The sequence below is a fragment of the Neolamprologus multifasciatus genome, chromosome 5 (genome assembly GCF_963576455.1).
Source record: "Neolamprologus multifasciatus chromosome 5, fNeoMul1.2, whole genome shotgun sequence".
NCBI classification, from domain to species: Eukaryota; Metazoa; Chordata; class Actinopteri; order Cichliformes; family Cichlidae; genus Neolamprologus; species Neolamprologus multifasciatus.
The window spans coordinates 31,079,468-31,093,690 of NC_140443.1; the positions used below are offsets into that span (position 1 = coordinate 31,079,468).

The 14,223-nt window shown below is 42.3% G+C and overlaps 1 protein-coding gene across 26 annotated transcripts in view; it reads right to left on the bottom strand.

The window, feature by feature from the left end:
• Positions 1–14,223, bottom strand: part of foxp1b (forkhead box P1b) — a 144,587-nt gene that overhangs the window by 3,898 nt on the left and 126,466 nt on the right. For 24 of the 26 annotated variants that reach the window (XM_085160966.1, XM_085160960.1, XM_085160953.1 and 21 more), the window contains 8 exons: positions 9,924–10,011; positions 8,574–8,657; positions 4,363–4,567; positions 4,124–4,200; positions 3,399–3,500; positions 2,119–2,240; positions 1,168–1,237; positions 799–965 (listed from right to left, as the gene is read on the bottom strand). In XM_085160966.1, coding sequence (XP_085017092.1) covers positions 799–965; positions 1,168–1,237; positions 2,119–2,240; positions 3,399–3,500; positions 4,124–4,200; positions 4,363–4,567; positions 8,574–8,657; positions 9,924–10,011 — 915 coding nt within the window. Of the gene's footprint in view, positions 1–798; positions 966–1,167; positions 1,238–1,628; positions 1,799–2,114; positions 2,241–3,398; positions 3,501–4,123; positions 4,201–4,362; positions 4,568–8,573; positions 8,658–9,923; positions 10,012–14,223 lie in introns of those variants that run through there. The other 2 variants (XM_085160978.1, XM_085160977.1) reach the window with 2 other exon arrangements.

Sequence of the window (14,223 nt, forward strand, 5' to 3'; positions counted from 1 at the left end):
TTTTTTTGTTTTTAGGCAGAATTTCCCCCAAGCTCAGACATTTCAGGAGGCCATCCCTGAGTCTACCCCTGCTGCACATCGGTGGTCTGCCCCCACATCTGGAAACGATGCAGCGTGTGCTGTATTATTTTAGGCTTCAAACAACTTAGCAGACACTCCCATACAACAAGTGAACGGGGAGCTGCGGTTTCCAGGCCGACCACAACTTTCCTACATGAGAATCTTGGATGATGTCCTCCAGACTAATTACGCTTTTTGTGTTGTTTTTCTTTCAGAGGCGTTTCTAGATGTGTTGCGGCTCATGTTGCGCTGTCGGAGCCAGCAGCTGTGTCACTCTGCGTGCTGGCATTTTGTAAATATTTTAACAAAGTGAAAGGGCCGATGATGGCGGGGCTCAGACAGACAGCAGGACGCATAAAGGAGAGTTCATAAACTCGCTGTTAAAATAACAGAGGGGCTCCGGTCTTCTCTTCCCGGCCGCTCTGGTGATGGAAGCTTTGAAAAGGTGGAGTTTCCTTTTCGGCAGGGAGGCCTGCCACAGCACTGGCCGTGACCCCACACGCCACTCCAATATCCCCCTCTCCACTTTATTTATTGTACCTTTGGCAATCCCTTCTGTTTGATCTATTGCCATGCATTAGGTCACTTTAGAGCCTTTTGGGTGGGCACTGGCACTACTTTTTGTCTATTTGAAGAGTTTTGGTCTCAGTGGAATAAGCAGCCCAAAAAAAATTTTCCTCTCTCTTCACTTTTCTTACACAGACTGCGGTGAAGATAGAAAGCGCGTGTGCCACTCACATAGCTGGCAGGGGCGAGCGTCCCGGGCTGCTGTCACTGCCGTTGCTGTTTCCATGGTCCATTGCTCCATTCATCTCCTCACGGATGGCGTTGGCCAGGGAATTGAGGGTGGGACTTCCAATGGAAGCAGTAGTGTATAGAGGTATGTTGTTTTCTGCCATTGAAGCCTGAAAAGCAAAGCCCGAAGCATTAAATGTGAAACGGAAGCCAGTTGTCAGCACTTTCTCAGTTTCCCATCACTCTTTTATGCGAGTACATCATCCTAAAGACAAAGACTACGTGCGTGTGACACAGTGAAACGCTTATTCCTTCCTGCCTTTCAAAGTTCAAAGAGCGAGGCGGCTTGAGATGAAGTCACGTCTTTTTTACCTGGAAGGCAGCAGAGAGGGTCGGACCATAGCCCAAGCTGGTCTGAATGTTCTTCACTAAGGCTGGACTTCTGCAAACAGAAAAATTCAATTACAACCACAGACTCGTGTCTCAGCTAGCATGCATTCCTCAGATACAGTATCTGATTTCATAAAAAGAAATCAATGCACTTTGTATAAGAACTTAACAAATTTACTGCTGTAGTAATGTGGATATTAAGGCTACAGTTCCAAGACGTTCAATCACTTGACAATACCACACAACTATCTCTAACACTTTGCATGTCATGGGAAGGAAGAACAGATTGATGGAGGCAGATCTTGTGGAAGCATGATGGATGACGAGCTTAACACAAAAAGCATGATGGCAACACTGAGGGGAGGTGGGGGGAGGGGGAGGGATGGAGGCATGCAAGTGGGGCGGGGACCACTGGAGTTTGCAGGGCAGGCGGAAGTGCTTACTGTACGAGCAGCTCGTCAAAGTTCTCATCAACGGCGTATTTCCGAGGGCGGCCTCGCTGTATGTGGCGACCGCGCTTAAACTCCTCATCATCAACAGTCCAAAAGGACCCAAACTCATCCTCTACTCTCACAAAGCACTTATGCAGGGAGAGGTTGGTGCGAATGGCACCCTGGGAAAGCAAACCAGCGGGAGGAGGGAGGCGACAGCCAGATGCAGATGCAGTGATCGACAGGAAAGACAGCGGACGGACAGACACACAGACACAGGGAGGAGGGGAGAGGGTGAGGATCAAAATGAAAATGAGCCATTGTGGGTTATGAGGCATCACCAAAAGGCTTCTAAAAGCATGAAGGAGAGGCACGCCAAAGCAAGCAGGGACTTTGGATGGTATGGCACACAGACAATGGAGATGGAGCAGCAGCAGCAGACTCTTCCCATCAGTCAGCGCTGAGACAGACGCTAGGCAGGGCTCAACAGGGCCAAACCTACCCACTGATCTTTTGAGGCCGTCTCTTTTGGAACTCTATTTCGTCCACTGTCCACACAGCCCCTTTTACGTTTTCTACCCGCACAAAACACTTGTGAAGACTAAGATTATGCCGGACTGCATTCTGCAGTTGATGTAAAAACAAAGAGAGAAAAAAAGGGTTTCTATCAGTACAGTAAACATGGCTGCATGGGAAGAAAAAATTCATTTCATAGTAGAAATATTGTGACAGGCTCTGGATGAAACTTGAATGAAAACAATAAATAAAGCAGAGGGTTACAGGCAGTAAATGGTCTGAAGTTTCAAATGACTTAAACAGCACATAAATATTTACTCATTTCCATGGCGATACTCTTAAGACATCCCCTTTTTTCCCTTATCTTTTTAAAGCTGCCTCTTCTGATCAATCAGAACAAATTACACCAACAAAATATAGAAACTGAACATTTTAATCACTACTTTGTTACTGGTGAGAAAACGTTAGGCTCATTCTGCGTCGGCATTTCCCATTACAAAGTGAGAAAGAAAAAAAAAGGCTTTTTGAACATAAATCGAGGGTTCAGTCCAAATTATTCAGGCACGAAAGTCGACCTTTTTACAGGAGCTATGCTGAGTGCATGTGTATGTTCTAAATGTGTGTGCGGACAGGAATCCAGTGTTTATAACACCAACGTGCCCCTATGGAAAGGCTGTCAGTATGTGTGGAAGGTGATGGGGGACGGGAGTGCAGCAGCATGGTGGTGTGTGTGTGAGCTGCTCTGTGGCTCAGAAAAGGCTTTCATTGCTTCATCACTGCCTTTCTCATTCAAATCTCACGTTCTCTGTCTCCAGTCATTACTGTTCTGTTGTTTTGTGTGTCTGTGTGAACGTGTGCTTGCGGCCTGGTGGAAAACAGAGTGTTCCCTTCTGAAGTGAGTGTGAGGGGCTCAGCCAGGAGTCATTGGCAGAGCACTGCTATGTTAAACTAATGCCACCCACCATCAGAATATCCACACACATTACAGGGTGATTGTTTTGAAAACATTATTTTTTTAAAAATTTTTTTACACAAATGCATATATTCCTCCCCCGGCCTGCTCTGTCTGGTTCACATGTTTGTTTAAAGGGTGGTTCATTTGAATCGAATAACTAGGCTATTGTTATGTATTTGGATTAAGTTTTGTTTTTACATTTTATTATGCACGACTATCATTTAAGTCCACCTAACATCTACACAATGACTCTTTATTCTCCCGTGTTGGTTTAAAGACATTAGGAGGAATTAAAGAAAGAAAAAAATTACCTTCCACGTTGCTGCGTTGCGCCTAAAATATGCAAACATTCGTGTGAACCAGTTGTAGATTTCGTTTAGTGTTAGCTGCTTTTCTGGAGATTCGAGGATTGCCTGGATGACAGAAAGAAACATTTTCAGCTTTGCTCCCTTCACAAAACATTTAATAATTCACAAAAGGCATGCAGGTTTGTGTGTGTTCTCCTGAAGAAACCCCCATGAAAAAACCAAACGAGAACTCGTCTATGTAAAGTGTTCCTAGAAGTGTAAGGCACTTTTTATTCGAAACGGCAGATTTGAATATATTTTCTTTTGCGGGTGTAAATGAAGGGCAAGTGAAAACATTTCTCAGGCAGATTACAGGGCAGCAATTATGGACCGCTCAGATTAATTCCTGAGATCCCAGATTACTGCAGTCGAGCGATAATTGACTGGCCATCTTAAAACAGGTTCATCCCCACTGTTGTGTGAAATGAATTTGGTAATAATTACAGTCACTGAAATGCTTAATCAAACATTTTTGTCATGTGCGGCTGTGTTTTGAATCCTGAATGCATTCTTGCAGTCGTTTCGAGATGATTTATCTATTCTTCTGTCTAAATTGTGTTCACATGTAGCAAAACATGAACATTTTTTTCTTAACTGCTGAGTGTGTAGACAAAAGTTTCAGCCGGACGGAGGAGTTGAAAGTTTTTATTCACTAAATCACAAAGAAGAAATCAGTGAGAGTTCCTTACCTGTCTTATTAGTGAGGCATATGTGAATGGTGGTCTTACGTCTGTATTCATGTAAAACTCTTTGTTCTGACTGATATCTGTACACAGGGAGCAAACACAAGTGCAAGTTGTCAACATTCGTGTCCTATCAGCCGTCGATAACACAAGTTAGAGCCTAACGTAACAAAACAAACACGTCAGTTATTTAGCAGAACAGATGACATGTATATATAGTACTATGTGTGAGCATTCTGCAGTACCTGGAGAGATGGGCATGTTGTACTTTTCTGAATATCGCCGTCGCATAGGGCCCATGCTGTGGAGGTTTGTGGCTGTGATGACAGAATGGGTCTGGGAGAGGGGTGTAAGCGGTGCTGTTGGTGTGGTGGGGGTCTGGGGAAGGCTCAGAGGAGGAGAGGCCTCTGGGGCCGACTTGGACAACGTGACGTTGGACACTAGGTTGAGCTAGAAGAACAGACAGACAGACAGAGCTCAGTTAGTCTCCTAATTACCCCCGTGTCTTAGCCGCCTCATTGACTATGCATACCTCCTCTTTAATTGTAATTGGGCCCTGAGATGATCCATGAACGGTTGCTAAATGTTTGGAAAACAACCCTGGAGCCCCGCTCCTGCACCGCCCCCACTCTTCAAACCTCTCCTCCCTCCCTCTCTTGCTGCCATGTCAGGCCTTCTCCCAGCTCTGTGTTTCATCGCCTTTGTTGGAGCTTTTGTCCCATTTGGACAAACACCCCCCTCCACTTCATCTACCCGCTGAGGGTCTCCAGCATGGTAACCCATGAGTTTTGAGTTGTGGAGGGAAGAAGGGCAGCCTGTACAGCTCTGAAAAATGACAGTGTGATTCTCACCTACTGCTGAGCAGCCCCGCTAATAAGGCAGCCAGAGGAAGAAGCCAATCTGGGCTAATTATAAGCTGAAATTGTATTGTGAAGACTCTAATTAGGAGCTGCTTACGGAGGTGATCTGATGATTAACTACTGTATCTGACTGACCTCCATTATGAGGGCCATGATGGCCAATGGTAAAGACGGACACATGGTATTTCACACATAGCCTTCTGTAGAGAATACTTGGTTTCATCACTGAGGTCTGTGGATGGGATGTGTGGGCTAGGGTGAAGGAGGTATTTAAGTAATAATGGCTACAAGGTAAACTAATTATGGCGAGTGCTCCAAAGGTATAGCATGGCTTCCAGCAGCTGTGGCAGCTCCAAACCAACTGCCAAACCTCCATACTGGAGCAGCAGTCAAGTGGAAAATTCTAGCCTGACCCCCTGCTCTAGCTATTAATTGGCAGGAAAACTAATGACACATATACATATTCCTGCAAAATTGTTCTAATTGCTAATTTGCCGAAGGAGGCCACTTTCCAAATTAAACATGACTTCAGACTGTGAGAAGAAGAAAAATGAAGAAAGAAAACGGAGAAAGAGAGCTGAAGAGCTGGAGAAAGGACAGTGGGGCTGGAAATATCTCATCTGTGACATCACATGTTGATTACGAGGGATCAAATGTGTGATTTCTGCTCGTAATGTTGACAAGGTGATGATGGTTTTTAACATCTGACTCTATGCAAACGCGTAAATTCTGTTCAGCTGCCCAATTACCAATCACATCTTTAACTCTCTATCCCCAGAACTCGGCACTGTTCCTTTGATTTCATTTTAAATTACAACTTGTTTCACACACACACACACACACCCCTCTCATTATTAAGTTGCAAACTGCTCCAAACAAAACCAGTGACATTTGTGTAGTGCAAATCTCCTATTTTAACAGACTTGTGCCCACATCCTCACAATGTGTATTTATGTTTGCAAGGCTGAACTCTGCCTTTTTGGCAGAGTCTGCCCAAATAATTTGGATTTCTGGATGGACGCATGAATGTGGACTACATCCTCACCAACAGAAGCTGAAGACGTGTTATTCTAAATCATGAACAAAATAAATTACACTTGGGTTTGCGTGTTTCTGACACAATGCTATCAATAGAACGGGGCTGCGGTGTTGACTTCTCTTCCTGTGGATTAGCAGGCTTTGTTTCATGTTTCATCCATATTCCCTGGCCATAAACACAGAGGCTTCAACAATAGGCCAGACAGGCTGGTAATAGCCTTGCCTTTGTTTGCCTCACCATTTGGGCTCACTCCAGTGCCTAGACAAAATGAGACTTCAGACTGAAATTAATTAAATGGTAATTGGTGATCTAATTATACTGGCTTTGACTCGGCAAGCTGCTAAAGAAAATAAACAAAAAGTCCCTCCTTAATTATGTATGGCGTAAAAGGTCAGATTTCTGACAAGAATGCTTAGTGACACCGTGTGCAGACACCCACCCACACATGCAGAGGCAAATACAAACACACACACACACAGGCAGACACTCGCATTGCTAATGTGGCACATTTTGTTTTGATCTTACCCCCACCCTCGTCCACCTCACAAGAATAAAATGAATCCCATTCATTTGTCGCTGCGAATGCACAGCATCAGTTTGTTTGTCTTTAATTATAACTAAATGTAAACCAGCGAGTTCATCTGAGCTACTTTGCTGTGACAGTAGGCTACTTACACATGCCATTTTTATATTCAACAGTCCAGAGCAGCAGAAAAGCAAAACTAGCAATTACTGGAAGCAGATACCTTTGTTTCTTCAGAGAAGCTCTGCTTCCACTCAGCTCTAAGAATGCTTTCATTCTGCGTTTCTCTGTGGATGCATCTGATGCTGCAATCTACACTTAAAACCTCGGTGGAACCTTTGGCCCTGACCTGTGTAAGTCCGCCACTTGCCCAGCTAAAGTCACGTATATTTATCCAAGCTTTTCACAGCAGCTCACAGCGGGCGAAGTGGCATTGGAGCTGGGAGTCTATTTATTTGAATAAAAACCCCAGCTCGCCCCCTCGAGAGTGTTAACGCTGAGCTCTGACACAGCCATTCTGCTGGGCCCCGGGGAGAGAGGAGAGGTAGCAAACTCGAGAAGCTATCTGCAGACCCTACCACTTTTCATATACAAATGTCCCCATGTCAGAGGCCTCGTTTTCCACTCTAATCTACCCAATCAGAGCGTGTGACACAGGCGCAGCTTTAACAGACAGCTTATTGTCATTCAACATCTCTGCGCGCTTTATGTTGACGGGCTGCGCTTTGTAGAGCGCACACGCTGCCTCTGGATGTCAATAGCTACCTCGCTGACTGTAAATAAATGATCCAAGCTGTGAGGCTGCCGAGGGACGGCACTCCTGCATGTATATTGTGCATCTGTGTGCTCGTGTGTGCATGATTTCACACTCACGCCCTGCAGTAAAATGATCTTTGCTCATTGGGCTCTCTGAATTAACTGTCATACAGACTGAAATATGTTGCTGAGCCCCCCTCTTAAGCATGACAAAATAGAGACACTTAAATGCCATATGTTAAGCCTTTGCCCCTATAGGATAGGGATTAAGCACAAGGCTTTACAGCATAAAACACATTGAGAGTGATACAGAAGGTAAAATGTTGGGAATGTGCCAAGGAGATAAAAATAATGATCTGCAATTGCATTTACTCACATTTTCATTTTTCCCCCTTACAAATTTTAATAAATGTAATGAAATCATTTCTGTTGTATCTTTTTCATAGAAATATAAATATTTTAAAATTAGCTTTAAGTAAAATACAATTAAACAGGGTCAAATGTGGAAGTAACTTTGAAGGTCTTTTAAAATAAAATTAAAGTTGAATCTAAAGCTTCCTGATAAATAAGAGATGCTAGTGATTTGATTTTTTTTAATCTCATGGCTAGATTAGAGATGAGTAATTACTATCATTATTTTAAGGCTAATTTATGTGAATACAGTCAGGGAAGAATTAGTTATGAGGTTAAAATAAAAGTTGCTACTAACACATTTACTTTGAGGTGACATCAGCTAGCTTCCAGTATTTATTGAAAATCAATAAATTATTATTATTTTCATCTTTTTGTTTATCTATATATTTGTTCATGCTATCTTATTCTTGTTTTTTCTTCAAACACACATTGGCGTGACTCTATGATTCTCATAACTTTTATATCCTCTGTCAAAAAAACACAATGTAATTTTGCTGTTAAAGCACTAAGAATACATGCCACATCACATTCAGTTGATTAAATATAATATGTATTATTTTTTTTTCTATTTTTCTCTGCTTTCTCATCTTCTCTCTGTACCCAAGCAGCCACTTGTTCTTTGAAGCTGAGAAAAGGGGCCATTACAGAGTGTGCATCCAGTTCATCACAGACACCAAATTGAATCCTGGATGTCAGCAGATGTGCTCCAAACTATATTTACTGCCTGCCTCAAGAGAACAGCTGTTTTTATTTAGCAGATAAATAAGATGGAGGAAAGGATTAATGAATACATGTGTGCCAATTAAGACAAACAAAAGGATAGCGGGGGACAAGAGAGATATGTATGACGGGGTTGCTGCTCACCGGCTGTGGGGTGGCTTTGGGCTCCGTGGACTTGACATGAAGGTGCGTCATCATAGCCTGCAGACGCTCTTTGTCTTTTGCTAGCTGTAATGAGAAGAAAGGAGAGCGGTGAAGTTTTAATGAACATACGCAATAAAAATCTATATTTGCCCATGTTTTAATTATATACACCCCTGTATAGTGAAGGCATCTTTTAGAGCATGAACACCCTTATTCTTCGTCAGATCATTATTTAATTATTTATTTTTTTGTTTTTGGAAGCTGTCAACAAGCCTGCACATCATACAATCTAACTACACTCTCCAAGTCAAGGTTAAAATACACTGCGAATCATCGCCAATAACAAGCTCAGGGCCTTTCTACCTGTCTGAAACTCTGCACTGTCTTAGCTGCCAGCCTAAATTATGGTGACAGGCTGCATGCAGAGGAAGTCTGTGTCTGATAAACCTTCACTCGATCTCTGGATAATACACCAGCTGAGCGGAAATAACAGGACACTGGCATGGTGCAATGTCTGAGCAACTAAGATCTCACTGTTGATTGTTGAAGTTAGCCTTTTGTAAACCACAACTGTTCATCGTTAGTCATTTTGGTGGTATTATATTTGACTAATACGTGACCCAAAAACTGCAAACAGCATGAATATCTTTGTATTTGCTACAGCAGAAAAACTTGTATAAAACATAGTTATTTTTTTCCTGAAACACTAATAAATATCTTTATTATACATTAGTTCAGTGGTGACCATTTAGTCAAACACTGTTACGCACACACAGACACACAGACACACGGCTCATTGGACACTCCAAGCCCCCTCAATACAATGACTGTAAACCGCGTCTTTTTCCCTGAGCACATTCTTAATGCGCATGCATATTTTTTAAAGAACATTAAAGCTCGTTCATGAGGGACACGGTATTAAAGATACTGATTACTGTATCAACAGTTTTCTGCACTGAGCTTCAATAACCTTTCTGTTCCACTCAACACTGAGCGCCTATCCACATTATGCTATGTTTTATTGTTGGTGCCAAACAGTTAAAAGTCATAAATAACTTTAAAACCCAGTAAAATTCAAAATGTAATTATCTTCTCTACTTAGCCCGGGGCCCTCCATATATCTTTTCCTGGCTGTCATGCATACATAACACATTTTTAATGACTGGTTAGTAGCAAATGTACAAAATTATTTAATTCTGCTGCCTCACCACCACCACCACCCCCATCCCTCTATGAGTGACCCCATGGCTGATATCAGTCAGACAGGGAGGCGTTTGGACAGACACTGAGGAAGTGTCAGCAGAAGAAGACACATAAATATTTGGTTCAAAACATTCAGTGGGACAATACCTGCAGCTCCAGCTGTTGTACGACCTGCATTTGCACCCGACACTGGGCTGTGCTCCTGTCATCCAGGGCGTGCTCATTGTTAAGATGTCTGCAAAACAGAAAGAACAAAAAATGAAAACACAGACACCAGAAAGAAGGTAATGTCAGACTCACAGTCCTGCAGTGCATGCTTTAATACTGCAACCTGATCACTGGGCAAAGCACAATGTATATAGACCATGTGATAACATTAAAAAAAAATACTCATAAAACTAACTGCGTACTGTAATGATTCCACCTGCAGAACAAAAAGAAATAGTTCTTTTAACATAGAAGAATGACTCTCAATATTTCATGACGGTCATGTCTCCTCTAACTACAGCTTACAGATAAGAAGGATGATTGAAGAATTTCAGGTTGGATTCCTTTGCTAAATTATGCACCACTGCCCTAATGCCATTTCTTCTCACTGCAGCTTTCCCTTGCCTGGATGATTTTGTCCTTTTTGGTGTTTTGACTGTTAATTATACCATTAAAATTAAGAGAATTCAAAAAAAGAAAGAAGAAGAAAAAAACAGAGCCAGACCAAATGCAGAGGACAGGACAAGGAGATGGGATCTGTCACAAAGTTGAATTATGGATATAATTATGCGTGATTATTTTATACAGGGGAAGATGTTCTCTTTTCCTGTACGTTTATAACTAATCTAAATAAGTAGCTCGCCGGGTAGCAGACAGGGTTTTTTCCGTGATTTATATAAAATGGTGGAGATAAGGTTCATGAGTGAAGGAAATATGATTGGAGGAATTTTATCAGCTGCCGCATGAATTACTGTTTGAAAATGCTTATGCAGGGGCATTTCATTAATCATTTAATCATAATCCAAGCAGGATGTTTGAACTGATTTCACAAATACCCTTTCATTTCACTACTTCATTATGCTCGCTAATGGATCCAATATATTATATATATCATAAATTATATCACATTTTCAGTGACCATGTAGGTCACTGTCACCAGGCGTGTCTGCGTGTGCACAAAGTGGCGCCGGCAGATGGGAGAAAGGTGCGCCTGCCTTTTCATATGCACTTTTTCTGTCATTTACTGCAAATCAAAAATAGCCAGAATCAACCTGTGACGGCACAGCACAGTACGACAGCCCGGTAAATTGCAGTGATGCCCCTGCTTCGTGCATAGACAACACATTTGTGCATAAAACAGCACATTTACACTCACAAAACAGACATGTAAAAGGAAGGTAAAATTGATAGGGTCCTGCTCCTGTTCTGCTGTGGTGTTTTCAACCTTGAGGTGAATGATTTATATCTTCGCAGGCAACCCAGGCTCCTTCCACCACACTCACATCTTCCTATTGTGTTCTGATAATTTATTTTTGAAGAATGACTCCGATATATACATTTAGCACTTGAAGTTAATTATTGTGGCAAAAAAAAAAAAAAAAAAGAAATTAAAAAGCCACATTTTTAAAAAAGGCTGGGCAATAACCCCCTTTTTCACAAATCAGGCCTCTCTGGGCTTTCCATTTGTTTGAGTCAAATAAATGCCAATTTAATTAAGTACGTCAGAAAATGAAACTGGTAAACATTTCAGGACATCTTACTAAATTTCAAAGGAGAAAATAATAGGTAAAGACGTTTCAACTCCAATTTAACTGGCACAGGCTGAATTTTCAATGAAGGCTGGCCTACGTGAGCAGCTTTGGAATTTCTGTGTTCATAGGAGACATGTGCCCTGCTTCTTTTCATCCTTTGTTACATTCCACTTTATTTCTTCTAATGACATGGAGAGTCACAGTGCATAATTAATAGGAAATGAAATATTCAAATGGCCCTAATGCAGCCTTGAGAGGAGTGTCTGGACACGGGAGCAGGGGATACGGGGGAATTGACATCGAGAGAGACTATGAACGTTGGCATGTGTCACTTTCTGGACTTCAAATGAAGCCGCTTTTAAAAGCTCTCTGGCAGGATGACAGAGACTAATGTAAATTGCCACAATAAAACAAGTTAAATAGATATTCCCACAGTCGGCTTTTTATATATCAGTTAGTTTGCCTGATTTTATTTTTTATTTATTTATTTTTCGTTTACAGTTTCTAATTATATAGACTGGAGCCGCAGCCGGTGGAATTTAATTTACAAGCACACATCTGTACAGTAACAATTACATTTAAAAAGCTTCGATTTTTTGATTTTTTAAAAAATAATAGCTTTACTACTTTTTATTTAGAGAAGGTATTTTACTCTATATTAAATATATATGTCTGTAAGGTTTGCAGAGGTGCAAGGCCACATAACTTATAAAGCAGTCACTACATCGTGGCGACGTGCAAGAGACTTTGAGGTCTGAGCAGACAGACAGTGCAGCACTAGAGGGCACTGGAGTGTTTCGCTGGCTCTGACCTCTGACTGGACACTGAAAAGAAGGGTCCTGACCCTTGTAAAAACATCAGGCTCCGCTTAAACCCCAACCCCACCCTTCTGCGTGCTGATCTCGAAAACAGGAACAGGGATTTGGGTGTTTTGTATTTATCGAGATAGTGCGTGTAGGTATGTAATGTTTTCTTTAAAAGATAAAATAAATACACAGAGTTTAAAACAACATTTCAGTCCCGTGTTAGTTGTTACTGTTGGCATGTGGAGCTGAAATCTGGTGGACGTTAGAGTCCTCCTCACCTTTCTTTCTCTCTGGTGCACAGTACACTGTGTTCTGCTGACTGCACACTCGCAGACAGACACACATCTCTCCTCACATATATTTTCAACCTACAGAGACGACTCCTTCTTCTCCTTTTTTTCTTTTCTCTCTAATGCCCGAAGTATTCTTTGTTTTTATTTTTGATTCCTCTCGGAGGCCTGCAGTATCAGTTGCTGGGTTTCATGTGGAAGTGCTTAAGGGTTTGAGAGTTAACACCTTGGTGAGCTGCTCACACTCTTGCCTGCTGTTAAACAAAGGCAGCTTTGTGGAGACTCTCCCCAAATGTTTTCTTAACGTGTTCCAAGCAGTTTGAGCAGGCAACTAAAGTAAACAAGATGTTGCCATGATAAAAACACTTGTAAAAACATAGCTGAGTGCACTTAGAGACTTTTTAAGGCAGAGCTCTACCGGGCGCACTGAATTTAATTCTCCTCTGTTCTATAAACAAAGGGTGAGGCAATGTCAGAATACAATAAATAGTGATGGATTTAAGCGGGCACTCCCAAAGCTGAAATATGCAAGTGCATGTGTGAAAGTGTGTGAAAGTGTGTGTGTAATACTTGGTTTAATAACTGCCTGTCCCAGTATGTTTTTCTAAATTGAACTAAAACTACATAACTGCCTCGTTTTAGTCACAATGTGGCGCGACGAGCCTTTCAAACGCACGCTAGCTCAAAGCGGATTCACGTAAACAATCAAAAGAGGATTCAAAATGTTGACAAAGAGAGTCAAAACTTTCAGCAGCCTGCGAGGCGGTCCTACGCAGCACCTTTCTCTCCTGCATCTCTCGGGAAAGTGTGTGTTCGCTGAGTGCTTGTTTTAGGATAATGGAATTGTGTCATATCTTGTTTAAAGTGCGACTAATCCGGGGTGACAGTGAGCCATTGATCTGCTGCCACAACGCAGATGTTTTCATCCCCTCTGTAACCATGGCGCTGTTATGTGTTGGATTACCTAGAGCGCACTGCACACAGCGTTGATTAGTAAACCAGGGGTCTGACTCAAATCGGGCATCGGGGAGCAAAACAATGGCCCGTGTCAGGCTGGACAGAGTCAAACCTGTCATAGAGCGCACATTAGAAAAATGCTAAACACTTAGCTGGGGCTCTTTAATTACTCTACACATGGTTAAATTTAACACGGAGGTGAGACTTGGGCTTTGTTGAACTAAACAACAATGTAAACCAAAAAGTCACAGAAGTAAAACAGGAGGCAGGAGAGAAAACAAACAGACTCGTAGGAGAAGGACAGAAAAAGCTGAGCAAGGCAGTCTAAGACATATACACCAATTCTCCTGTCCGGTGACAAGGGCAAACATGCAGAGCGCCCAAAGTGTGAGCTGCCACAGATAAACATCCTCCCGTTGTTTGTTTGGGAAAAATGGCCCCTGTCACCATGGGAACTGCGCTTATCACAGGAATTAGAGGCCCATGCCGTTCCCAGAAGGAGACCCCACGGTACCCTTGTCAAGAGAGGCCCAACCCAGACTCGAGAATAACAACCAGCTGCACCTGCAGTGCTTTTGAGTCGCTGGGGGTCAGGAAAAGAAAAGTGTAATCGACCCAACAAGAGGACAAACAAAATGTGATAGAAAAGCACCTC